Here is a 13,944-nt window from a genome sequence, read left to right as displayed (position 1 = left end):
CAGTTTTTCAGTGTTAAAAGAATAAAGTGCAGGTAGGAGACATTGTTAGAAGAGGATTCAACATCCTTTTCTCGAGTATCAGAAGAACAACAAGAAAACTCCATTACAAGCTCTCAAAATCCATTTTTTACTGTAAGTACACAAGTATTCAGCCTCACTGTTTACGCTGTTATTCAGCTACTGCTTATGCAAACCGAACATGCCCTTCTGCTGCGAGTTCACTGTCTGGCGTCTGTTTGTTTGTGAAGCATTCAAGACATGCAGTGTGTGTTTGTCGTTGAGGTTAATACCGACAGCATTAAAAGAACACTTTATTTATTAAATTATCTTTCATACAAACTAGTGCCTACATCGTTCAACAATAAAGAATGAGGCAGGTTGCAGCAACAGATTTTTACCTCTGCTTAGAAGGAGGTTATGTTTTCAACCTTGTCCATTTGTTTGTTGGTTGGTTGGTTGTATTAATTGTAAGCTTTGTAAGAATCATACAAAAACTACTGAATGGATAACCACAAAACTTGGTAAAAGGATGCAGCATGTGTCAGGGCAGAAGCCTCTATCTTTTAATGTGGATCCTGATCCTGTTTTTCAACATTCTCACAACTTTCCCGGGGAAAAAACACGTGGAAAGAAACTGGCATGTTTAGGGAACTGATATTTATCAGTGTGTGAAATCTGTAGGAGCTTGAATGAACTTAAGGAGAATGTTGAGCCTTGGCAGCTCTACTGAGTGAAACTTGTGATGAAGACGCGTTGAAATATTTGAATCATTTATTTCTTCCGTTCTTAAAATGTATATTTATTTATCTTTTCTATCTTGTCGTCCAGCACTGAAGTTTTATATTGCCGCTAATAAAGTTTGCCTCACGCTTCCCTTCCAAATCAAAAATATGAAAGACCCTCTTTTGAATCAAGTTTTAGTTTTGACTGCTCTGAGCTTCTGTAGAGAAATGGCAGTGGACCACGCCAGACTCTGAAAGAGGACCTGCTCCAGATTGGTGGGGCATTTTTAAAGGGCTCATTCTCAGCTAACCCTAACGATGATTCTTCATTTCTCTCTGCTAAAGATCCTCCTGAGTCCTACACACTGGGCCTGTTAAGTGAGGTCTGACATTTAAAAGACTGAGCAGAGTAGATCTCCAACTTCTCTGCAGCGGAGGAGGAAAAAAATGAAAACAATTATATTTATGTGTGTTTTAGCCAACCTCGCACCTCCCTTCTGTGCGTTCAGCCCTCAGCAGCAACGCAGCACTGACGAAGCAGCCGACAGAAAAACCCTGACCTCCCATTCAGCCTGCACTTTTCACAAACTCTACATCTTCATTATTCACTTATCGTCATTGTGTGTATTCACAGTGAAGCTGTCAAAAGTGTCATCTCAGCGGTAACCAGCAGGGGCAGACACATTCAAGTGGGGGGGGGGGGGGTCAGTGAGCTCTTTGAAAGCGAAAAGCTCTGTCATCCCTTCAGCTGGTGGCGTCTCTGCTAATGTGGCGAGAAACCGTTTTGTCACAGTGGCAGACGCTGTTTAAATTTAGATGCAGCAACAACACAGACAAATTCAAACCATCTGAAGTGACAAAGATATGAACCAGTACATGAAACAATGGCTCCTGTGTGCTATTCATACACTGCATCGCTTGTATAATTCATAAGCGTACATCTGTATTGTAGCGCTCTCTAAGAGCTTCTACCATCACTAAAGGCATTAGCCCAGGGAAGAGCTCCAAGAACAACTGTGCGTGAGTCAACTGAGGCAACAGTGTTTTTACATGGAGGGTGATTCATATTCAGGACGGTACCCCTTCCTGGCGTTGGCCTGAATTCCATCTGCAAGATGAGATCAGGCAGAGATGGGGGGATAGCGACTGTAGCAGATGGCGAGTACTAACCGAGTCCACGGTGCAGTCCGTCCCAGACAGGTCCAGATGAACCAGGCAGTTGGGCTGCGCCAGGAACAGGTACAGGTTCTGCACAGGAGAAACAGGAGCGTTGTTTTAGTGAAGGAATACATGACATGCACCTTCATACAGTACTGTGCAAAAGATCAAGGCACTTTTTGATGTTTATATTCTTCACTCTACATTAAGCAAAACCATCAGGGAGGCGTCTGATCAGTCCCCAGCTCATCCTGCATCATTGAGCCCGATTCATAGAGAACTTTCTTCAGCGACAAGAGTCCTGCGACAGATGGTCTGGTCCCCACAGAACACTGATCTCTACATCATAGAGACATGATGGAGTATTACGTTTTTCTCTCGTTTCCTGCATTTTGTATGAAGATAAGTGATAAATAAAAACTGTACACTGGATTATGTAAATTATTGTGCCTAAAACCTAACAACCAAAAACCAAAATATGAATCTACCGACACATTGGATTATACCACACACCCCTACTCTCACAAAATGGACATGTACCACCTTACTGCACATACGCACCTCTGCAGTGTATGTGCCTTTGGTGCAATACTTCCCTGGAATTGTGCAATAATTCTTAACTGCACAGACCATGTTATACGTTTAAATATATCTATACTCTCTTATAGCAGTGCAGATGGCAACAATCATCCATCCATCTATCTATCTCTATATATCCATCTATCATATACATTAAAATAAAGTATCCATCTGCATTAGAAGTTTTCATGTTATATTGTTTTACATAAATGAATCGGAGCAGATTGTATGTGGATTTCTTCCATGGAACAACAGAAAACAAACCATTTCATGTCAAAGTGAAATAATTCAGCATGAATTATTATTTATTTTATATTCATTGCTTAACAATTCTATAAAATGTGCAATTTTTCACCCCCTTTAAAATAGGACATAACGTACCACAGTCCTCACTATTTCTGCCGATAATTGAGCCGAGGTCAGTCGTGTTTTCAGCTGACTGTTTAATATATACATCTGTATCTGGTACATCTGAAATGTTGCGAGTCCGTTTTGTGGCAAGAGGGTTTCTGCCGGTGTCAATACGTGTTAAGACCATTTAAGACAATAACACATTTTACAAATCATTACCTTTACTTCCTCATAACTGTAGATGGAGAATAACAAGGGAAGTAGTTTGGAATGTATGTTTACATTATTAAGATCTACCAAAAGATATTTAAGGCACAGTTATATAATAATTTAACATATTGAATACTTTTTTAGGCCAGGTTACTGAACCCTGTATAAAGACAGTGAAAACCACAAGTCAGAGGATGCTTACGAGACCATTTCATATTGAACACCCCTTCGAGTCCAGTTAAATCGATCATTAGGAAATAAAAAGCATGCGGCACAGCTGTAAATCCGCATATAGAGCAGGCCATCATTAAAAGCCAAGTGAGCGTACACAGAGTCGAGTGAGGGAGGTCGGCTGCCAGGAGACCAATCACACCTCTGAAGGAGTGGGAGGCTTCATAGACTTGGGACAAACGACAGCTGATCTCATGCTTCACCTTTCACAACTACCACATGTGGGGGGGGGGGGAACACTAACATCTGAGCTACAGCTTGTCCAAAGACTCATGGGGAGCTGAGGTCGGCTGGAAGAGGCTTCAATATGTGGTGGTGGCAAAATGACACTGTCGGGCTACGACTCTGCACAGGGTCATGGGTGGATCGTGAGGGTCATATAATGCAGCAAAAATAGAGAGATTTAGAAATACAGAGATTCTAGATAAAGACTATTTGGGATAAAATTTGTTTTCCAGCAAGGAACAAGCAGAAACATGAAGCCAAAGCTACACAGGGACTTAGAAACGAAATTAATATATTGGAGATTTTTTAGTTCAGATCTCAGTCCAATTCACAGTTCTTGGCTGAATTTAAACATCCTGTTCACTCACAATCCCCGAGCAGCCTCACAGAGCTCGAGCTGTTCCACAAAGATGGAAACGAGTAAATACTTATAAAATGTAGATTGAAAAAATATTCTATTTGCTTTGACAATTTCAGTTTTACCTCTGACAATATAGGTTCTCCATTGTAGGATATGTTTTTAAACCAATTTCAGAAAAAGATAAATTCAGGCATTTTTCTATCCAATGTGACAAACGAAGAAGATGATGTAACAACCTTATGCAATACAAGAAGCACCAATCCCACTAAAGCCATTTAGAAAAAGAGATGATGCATTCACAGTACGTTTGTATCATGTCTGAATGTGAAGGTTATAGATGCATACAACAGGTGGAAGCAAAAACACTTCTGATTTCAGACATAACTGAACGCCTGAAATTACATTTCTGGAATTCACATATGAGAACACCAGTCTTTGAGTCAGTTGCAGCGGATATTTTTCGTATATTTTCAACACGGCCACCTGATAAAATGTCTGGAAAATATCAGCGTATGCCCATGTGAGAATATACAGCAGGAAAATATCTGGTAAATACACAGCGAGCCAGTAGGTGTGTTAACAATGTTATTGTTAACACTTGTTAATTCTTTGTTAAAAATAAACAAAGAATATAAATTGGATGATAAAAGGAGCCACGCACATACAGAGACGAAGATGTCAACTTGAAAAGACCCAGATTTGAGATATGGGCCGGCTTTGACGTGCTGTGAATAAAAAGAACCAGAACATTTCCCCAACAGAATTTAAATGTCATGACCTAGCTAGTACTTGCATATTCTACCCATGTTCCAGACGTTATCGCGGCAGATTCCCAATGCCTGACCCGAACAATCTCCACCTGTGTCAAACACCTACAACCTGGGTCCAGACATTTTGTATCCATGTCTGAAAACTGCCTCAGTAAGCAAAAATTCCTTAATGGACAGTGAAAGTGTCTGTGAGTGTGTGTCCCTCACTGTGGCGTCCTCTCCAGACAGAACCCCAGGGTTTTTGCTCAGGTCCAGATGCAGCAGAGAGTTGGAGTAGTCGTCGCTGGAACACAACGCCTGAGACAGAGAAACAACACCTGATGGAGAGGGGACAGACAAGGAGAAACAATGAGGTCGAGGACACCAAGTTTAATGCATCCATGAATCATTGAACCACCTTATAATCAGCCTAGATGACTAATAAGCAACTGATAAATAAAACGGTACATGATGGAAAAGGGTAAAGCAAGACCTGTGGCAAAAGGGTAAGTGCACCCTGAAAACAAAAAAACAAAGAAACTCATTCTCTCCGATCAGATCACTACAATTACACCCACATGCCCGAGCCCCTCATTCAATTCCTCAACCTCCAAACACTGAAGCAAAGCACAGAACACCAAGGCAGGTGGAGGATTAAATATGAACTCAATAACTACACGGGAGAAAAAAACAGCAACTGCAACAAATAAGAAGAAAATCCCCAAGCATTGTTACGTGTGTAATATTCATTCCGATGTTTCTCCTCTATTATGGCTGCCTGCATTTCAGACCTGGGGAGCGTTTCTGTTTGACGCCAGCAACTGCATGTGCTACTCTGAAGACAAACTATTCATCCCCCAATTTGTAGCGATCAGGAGGGAAATGAGGGGAAGAGGGGACAGGGCGTCTAATCCCCCCCCCCCCCCCCCCTCCATTGACCCATCAGCTGCTCAATTACGCGGCAATAGGAGACCTCTAGAAGTCATCGGGCCTGTGCGACACTATCACGTGTGAGTGCATGTGTGTCAAAGCATGCGTGATGAATCTGTCTGATCACATCTCAGAAAAGTGCATGACCTAAGTGTGGGAGTGTTTTAGAGACAGATGAGAGGGGGGGGGGGGGGGGGGGGTCTGTAAATATTCAACAAAAGAAAATCAAGAGCCCTTGCAAAGTCATCTCAACACCTGACGTTCAAGGTGAGCTCCATCAGTGCCTTCACTCTGAATCACGGTGTCCATTTATACAAGAAAAATCACAAGAGTGTTTTCCCCTCTGTATATATATATCCACTATAAACATTTTGTTATGTAGCAGACTTTAAGGGATAGATTACCCAAAAATAATGATTCCCTCATTATCTACTCACCACTATGCCGACGATGGAGGGGTGGGTGAAGTGTTTGAGTCCAAAAATCAAAGTATCAGGGGCAAACAGTGTAGCAGCCGAATCCAATACAACTCAAGATATTAGTGACCTATCTTCAGAGGCAAAAAACATAACATGCCTCCATACTGCTCGTGTGGTGTCATCAAAGTGTCAGAAATATTTAAAATCATATTTTTCTCTTGTTTTTTTTACGCCTGAAGAATAGTCACTATTATCTTCATTTGTACTGGATTTGGTTGCTGAACTGTTTGCCCCCCAGAACTTCAGAAGTGTTTTGTGGACTTAAACAATTCACCCACCCCTCCATCTGCACAGGGGTTAGAAAGATGACAGATTTTCCTTTAAGAGCTTTCAAGATTGACTAAATGTTTTGACGAGACTTTAAGAGTTGGTAAGGAACTACAGCCATCAACATGTTACCTCACCTGAGCTAACGGACAAACCGTTGACATGTTTCTTTCGGTCAGAAACTCAACGTGCTGCCCTCTAGTGGATAAAATACCGATCAAACGTGCCAACGTGGATGCATGGAATTATCTGGGCAGGTTACATCTCTGGCAAATGGACTTATCTCTTTTCTTACGTAAAGGCAGCACAAATGAGGCAATATGATAACATCTTTTAAATGAATTTCCGTCTCATCAGTCTACATTCAATACCCCACCAAGACAAAGGAGCATTTTAATTAGATTTTCTTTACAAATGTGTTGGAGAAAACAGAAATATCACAATGACGAAAGTATTCTGGCCTTATCAGTAAGTTTTGATGGTATTGTTTGTGGATAGACATTACCAGGTCTTTCCAGGATCTAGGAAGTCGGTGTACTTTCTATCTACTGCCCCCCCAACAGCATGATGCCAGCACCACCTTGCCTTAACGATGGGAAAGTACTGGGCCGATGGCTTTTTTCCTCAGGACATGATGCTAAAAACTGGGGCCAAACAACTCAATCTTTGTTTGATCAGACAAAAAATCTTGTTTCTCAGTCTTCAGGTGTTTTTTTTAAGAGGTAATACTAGAGTGGCCAGTGATTCTTGTCTTTCTGGAAGTTCTTTCATCTCCGCACTCCACTTACACAACGTACAAAAAACGGGCCCGTGTGAACAGCACAAGTCGCATGGAATCTGAACTTTTCAAATCAGATGTTAAACACTTTTATAATTGGTGACTGATATTTTGAAATGCGACCTCAGTCTGAACAGACATGTGACCGGTATCGAAGTCCCATGCAGCTTTTATGTAACTCTAGATCGAAATCCCTTATTGTTTCGCAAAGGAGAAGGGGCAGGCAGGAGACACCCGGCGGAAACAAACATGGAAGACAGCTGCGACCGAGGTAGGACGTGGAGGGACAGCGGGGTGTTACACCTCATAAGTACTTGGGGTGACACGCCTGTACAAGCAAAAATCATATTGTAATCCGTCTGTGTTTGAATATCCATCAAGAGAAATATTAAACCATAATCTGTGACTTCCGTGTTTATTATGGACTTCTTCTCCTTGTTTACTTCTGCACATGAGCAGTTCACATTGGAAGCTGATACTGGCTACATTTTTAAAGACAATGAGAACAGGTGACCGACTCTAGAAAGTTTCCACACTGTTCCGGCTTTTTCCATGTAAGAATTATCAAGGCCACTGTGGCTCTCGGGAGTTTTCAATGCAGCAACATTTTCTGTAGCCTTCAGATCTGTGCCTCGACGCAATCCTGTCTCTCAGCTCTACACACACTTTCTCTTGGTTCTCTCAAACTCTTGGTTTTCTTTTTCTTTTCATATGCATTTTTTGAGGGCTAATATAGATAGATGTATACCATTCGAGGTCATCTCCGATCTTTTGAATTTATCACATCTATCATTCAGAACAAGGTATAGAAACATCTCCAAAAAAAGAGCTGACCTTGAATGTGAGCCAAAATGTGAGCCAACCTTCAAATGTCACAGCAAAAGGGTCTGAATATTTAATTGATATTTCACTTTCTTTCCTTTAAAAATGGAGGTTTCACTTTGTCATAATGCAGCAAGAGTGGATCAATGAGTGAAAAGAGGGAGTTCAAACTATTTTATATTATAAGGCTAAAACATAACAAAAAAAGGTCTGAGTGCTTTCTGAACACACTGAATGCCACAAATACACTTATGAATGCATTCAGCACCTGCTCATTCATGCTGCTCAACACACACAGAGAGCGAGAGAGCAGTACAAAGCATGGGAGTTGAGATACAAAGGTTTTATGTTTTCAAGCTGACCTGAAAAAAGTAGCAGATACAAATAATGTCATGTCTTAGAATTGTTAAAATAGTACCATTCAGTGACCAACATTCAGATACTACCGATAGAAAAACAACTTTCTGCATGTGTGTATGTACTATTAATGTTTGTATTGAACTCAATGTTACATTTTATACTGAATTAATTAAAATACAGTGGGAACGGGATGTAGTGGCAGCGGAAATAGTGATCAACCGTTTATATGGATCAAAAAGCTTCGGACAGAATGGTTCCTCTACAAATGCTGTTTAGATAATTTGGCTATAGTGATCAGCTGATCTGCTTACAGTGTTCCTTTTGGGTCTTTTCATATTGGATAAAAGTAATATTTTACAGTTTTGCGGCTCTGTCAGTAATGTACGGCTCCTCTCTGTGTCTCTAGAATTTGCTCTGCGCACTGCCAACTGAATAGAGCCCAACCAAGCGGGCCGCCATCCCCTCCGGCTCTCCATACATTGACTAAGTTTACAGATTCTGTTGTTTTTACCCATGTGTATTCGAACATGTCAAATTATACTGTTTGAGTGTGTTTGAGTGCATGTGTTGGTGCGAGAGACAAGCTGAATAAATAAAGAGAGAGAGGTGAAGAGCAGTGCGCCTGTTTGTGTGCGTGTGTGTGTGTGTACATTCCATTACCTTTCTCTCAAGGTCTTGGATTTTCATATAGATGCCACTGAATTTGGTTATGGTAACAAGTATTGATCACTTTGTCCTTGGCCAAATTGACCACTATAAGTGGATTCTACTGTATCAGTAAAAGGTATCTGAACCACACAAATAGCATCATTCCACCATGGTTAAATGTACATCAATTAGCCTTATGTTCCTCTGCTAGCAGGAATCTAGCTCGTTTAGCTTGTCTTCCTTAAAAGATGATGGATTTCGTAAATGTCTCTGCTCGGTCTTTATAAAGTGATTGACCATGTTCAGCAAAATGGCCACAGATGATCAACCCAGTTACAGGGTATTCACTTTGGTTGTTTTTTGTTTGCTTCTTTTTATAATTATTTTATAATATATATATAACATAGTTTGCTTGGTAAAGCTCAGTCAGACCAACTCAGTAAAGAGTAAAATATGCATATAAACATAACACAATAACATAGCATAATTCAGTATAGCTTCATTTAAAAATCACTATCTTTTGATGCTAAAAATATCAAAAATGCTTTGAAATATTCTATAATCCTAAAAACACCATCATGTCCAGGCTCATGGATTTATGTCAGTATCAGTGTTATCTGTTAGATCTGCTGTAATACTCGAGGATGGCTGTATCGTCTGGGATGAAAGAGATGGAACTGGGACACTGCTCTAATGCCCTCGCAGGATTTTAGGGGAAAAACAGATCAACCATTTATGCTTCTGGCCTGAATATCATTTGGTGGATGGATCATACTCTCATGCATCCCTCAGTTTATCTGTCGGTAAATCTCAGCCCAAATACAACAGCAGTATTACGGTTTGTCACACGCGACTGAAGAACCTGGGTTCAAGCAAACATTTTACCAAAAGCTTTTACACCATCTGCAAAATTTAAGTTGAAATCCATTTATGTTTAATAAGAGCATGGACAGTCTATGGTTTCAGTGCAGTGTCAGCCACTAGGGGCCGCTGCTTCTTATCACAAGGAGCATTCCTACCTTTGGAGGACAGGGTGGTCTTGGAGAGGTTGAGGAGGCGCAGTCCCTTGTTGAGGCGACATACCTGTTGAATCAGGTTGGAGACTCCTGGTAAAGGAGAGAGGAGACAAAAAGAGGAGCATAAACAAAGAGAGGAGAGGTGATAATCACGATAAGATCACCAAAGATAAGACTGTGTGAAATTCGGTGCAGCTTGATTTAATTTAAGGGGACTGTTGGGTCTTGGGGGAGGGCCATTCTGGTTTTCTGTTATTTTGAAGAATCGGGCATCTCTAATAAATCAATAAAGCAAAAGAATATGCTATAGCGACAGTTTAATCTATAATGAAAATCACTTTGTAAATTCCTACACACATCACCTCCTGAGGAGTCAGGACTAGGACAGGTGAGTCAGCCCACGCACAGTTTTGCTGCATAACATAAAAAATGTATTCTATTTCCAATACTCAAACACTGTGTACACTTAAACCCACAAGTACAGTGCAGCTAGAGGAACTTCACACCAACATACTTCAGAGCTCCCTCTCTCCCACATACCAGGTGCAGAGACAAACCCATATGAATACATAAAACATGTCATGCTGGATTACATAATATTTAGTGACAGTTTGGTAATGTGATCAAACACATTGTACCAGTAAAAAATGTTATTCATTGTAATGCCGAACTTTTTTTTCTGGCTCCTGCATATTTTAATGGCTCTCTCAGTTTTAATTATTAATGTGCATCTTCTGAACTCTTACTTTGAAAAACAGAGAAAACACATTGTAACCACTGCAAGCAGTCACAGCGCTGAAGGTCACTCTCTGATGTGGTTATACTGAAGGTACAGTATTATTCTGATGAGGGCTGCAGCACTTTTTTGTAATCTGTAATCACACACACTGTCAGTGCGTTCACACTCGTCACTCACACACACACACACACACACACACACACACACACACACACACACACACACACACACACACACACACACACACACACACACACACACACACACACACACACACACACACACACACACACACACACACACACACACACACACACACACACGGCAGTAGGTGTGATCAACAACGAATTGAAACGAGTGGAAGAGACATTGGGTCAGAGAGGAGGACAGAAATTCGCTAATGAGTGAAGCGCACAAATCCAATCCGCACACTCTTACTGTCATCTCTTTCACACTCACATAGGGGAAAGGTGTATAGTGGTTCAAATATAAGTGTGAGTGTGTGTGTGTGTGCGCAGATAAACATAAGAGGTACAATTTGTGTGGCAAGTTGTGGGCGAGAGTGAAAAAAATATGAAAGCATTTCTCTAAAGAGAAGGAGCAGCCACAGACACAGAGAGAGAGAAATAAACGAGAGACAAAGATGAAAACAACGTGGAACAGGGAATAATGCTTCTTTGAGGACAGAGATTGAGTTTGAATTCTTTGAGAACAAACAAAAGCTGCGGCGAAGTAAAAGCAGGGACCCTGAGAGAGATGGCGGTGTGAGGGAGACAGAGTCCACAGAGTGAGGGCCGGTACCTTGGTTGTCTAGCGTGTTATGAGCCAGGTTGAGGGAGTGGATCACAGAGGCCGGGTTCTCTGAAAGAGCCGACGCCATCTTCTGCGGGAAATCCCTGAAGAGAAACATTAAAAAGGAAAATGAACTTTACAATATGATCACTAATTGAATATTGGTCTGCAGGACCTGACATAATTCACCCATAATTCACCTACATGCTTCAGATAAAGTTAATAAAACTAAATATATCTTGGCGATGACTGAAATGGAATTGAAATGGATTTGGTCGTTGCCAACCTGGTCAAATTGTTGGCCATTAAATTGATCATTATTTGGATTTAATTAAGATTTTTCCTTATTTAAATAATGATTTGTCCAGCTGCAAATGTTGTAAATAAGCACTAATGAACCCGCTGTGTGATACCCGCCAACAGCACCAAGCAGCAAAGAGCCAGAACTGGCAACAAGCTGGTGAATATAAATAATGCAGCTTCTAAAATGTCAGATAGTTTCATCAGGAACTGCTGAAAGTCAAAACAGAGCTGAAGGAGGCTAAATATGAGAGTCTTTATTCATCAACAGTATATACTTTTTGTGGAGTATGTTCTTATATTTTCATATTTGGCATAGTGATTTATGTACCTGATATTTTGCTTATGTAACACAGGAATTTCCCAGTTTGGGATCAATGGAGTCCATCTATCCATCTATCTACCGTATTCACTGTATCCATTTATCAATCCATCATTCTATCTATCCATTGCATCTATTTATCGTATCTTCTGTATCATCTGTATCCACCATATCTATCTACCATACCCTCCATATCTTTCTTATCTACCTTCCTTATACACTGTATCTGTCTATCAGTCCAAATTCATTGTATCATCCATCGTATTAACCAACTAAGCTACCCATCAATAAAATCTAACCATCTATCGCATCTATCTATTGTATCTACCTTTCATTATATCTTTCCATCTATCTATCAATCTTTTCTACCCATCTTTCCATATAATAAACCATAAGTTCTGTATCCTCCATTTCCGTCTATCCATATATCTAGTCATCCATTGGCCAGAATAATAACCCCTGAGTACTGCTTCTGACTGCTGGATGCATAAAAAGTCAACAGCTAGCTAACATGATCATTATAAACATATTCGTATGGTGATACGAATATGGTGATCTCCTCTTTTTCTGCCTCTGTTTCCAAAGCCAAAAGCACCTTTTACCAAACTGCAATTCAATCCTTATTTTCTAACCCCAAAAAACTCTTCTCCATATTTTCCAACCTCCTCGACCCCCCCAGTTCCCCTCCTCCTTCCTCCCTTCTACCAAGCCACTTTGTCAACTACTTTACAAAAAAGATAGATGACATACGCTCTTCATTTTCGGATCCTCCTTTTGTAACCACACTTCCATCAACTTCATCTTCATCACCTTCGCTTTCCTCTTTCACCCCCCTGTCTCCCAATCAAGTTCTGACCTTGGTTACCTCCGCCCGCCCGACCACCTACCCCCTTGACCCCATCCCATTGCTGTCTCTGAGCAGCTCACACTGCTAGAGCAGCCTCTCTCTCCTCTGTCCTCATCCTTCTAGACCTCTCTGCTGCATTTGACACAGTGAACCACCAGATCCTTATTTCCTCCCTTCAGGACCTGGGTGTCTCGGGCTCTGCTCTCTCCCTGCTCTCTTCCTACCTCAATGAACACACTTATTCGGTAACTTGGAGAGGATCTGTCTCTGAACCTTGTCCTCTCACTACTGGGGTTCCTCAAGGTTCTGTCCTGGGTCCTCTCCTCTTCTCTTTGTACACAAACTCTCTCGGCTCTGTCATTCACTCACATGGCTTTTCCTCCATTCCCTTCACTGGCTACCAGTGGCTGCCTGCATCCGGTTCAAAACACTAGCACTTGCGTACCATGCTGTGAACGGATCAGGTCCAGTCTACATCCAGGACATGGTCAAACGTTACACCCCAGCATGTTCACTCCGCTGTGCTTCGGCTAATCGACTCGTTGCTCCCTCACTGCGAGCTAGACACTGATCAAAATCATGACTGTTTGCTGTCCTGGCTCCTAAATGGTGGAATGAGCTCCCCATCGACATCCGGACATCAGAGAGTTTACACATCTTCCGCCGAAAACTAAAAACACACCTCTTCCGACTATACCTTGAATAAAAAATAAATAAAAATACTAACATTTTTTTTTTTTTATTCTTGTCGTCCTGGGTCTGTACCCTCGGGGTTGAATGCACTTATTGTAAGTCGCTTTGGATAAAAGCGTCAGCTAAATGTAATGTAATGTAATAATTCACCATTTTAATTGTGATTTTTATCACAAACACTGCACTAACAGCGGATCATGCAAATGTGATATACTGCATGACAAAGGATAATCAAACAGTGTGTGACCTAAACGTATTGCCTTTATTTATCCTTCCTGACATATGAATTTAAAACTAACTATTAAAATAATTTAAATATTTAAAGGAACTCCTTGGGCAAAAAAGTAAATCACAGTTAAAAAATA

General features: G+C 41.0%; 1 protein-coding gene across 1 annotated transcript in view; it reads right to left on the bottom strand.

Annotated features, from left to right (window-relative positions):
* Positions 1–13,944, bottom strand: part of carmil3 (capping protein regulator and myosin 1 linker 3) — a 90,617-nt gene that overhangs the window by 43,070 nt on the left and 33,603 nt on the right. The window contains exons 11-14 of the mRNA XM_053438375.1: positions 11,427–11,521; positions 9,890–9,976; positions 4,815–4,924; positions 1,893–1,970 (exon numbers count right to left, since the gene is read on the bottom strand). Of these exons, the coding sequence (XP_053294350.1) occupies positions 1,893–1,970; positions 4,815–4,924; positions 9,890–9,976; positions 11,427–11,521 (370 nt within the window). The remainder of the gene's footprint in view (positions 1–1,892; positions 1,971–4,814; positions 4,925–9,889; positions 9,977–11,426; positions 11,522–13,944) is intronic.

Source organism: Pleuronectes platessa, chromosome 13 (assembly GCF_947347685.1).
Source record: "Pleuronectes platessa chromosome 13, fPlePla1.1, whole genome shotgun sequence".
Taxonomy (NCBI): Eukaryota; Metazoa; Chordata; class Actinopteri; order Pleuronectiformes; family Pleuronectidae; genus Pleuronectes; species Pleuronectes platessa.
This window is presented reverse-complemented; position numbering and strand designations above follow the sequence as displayed.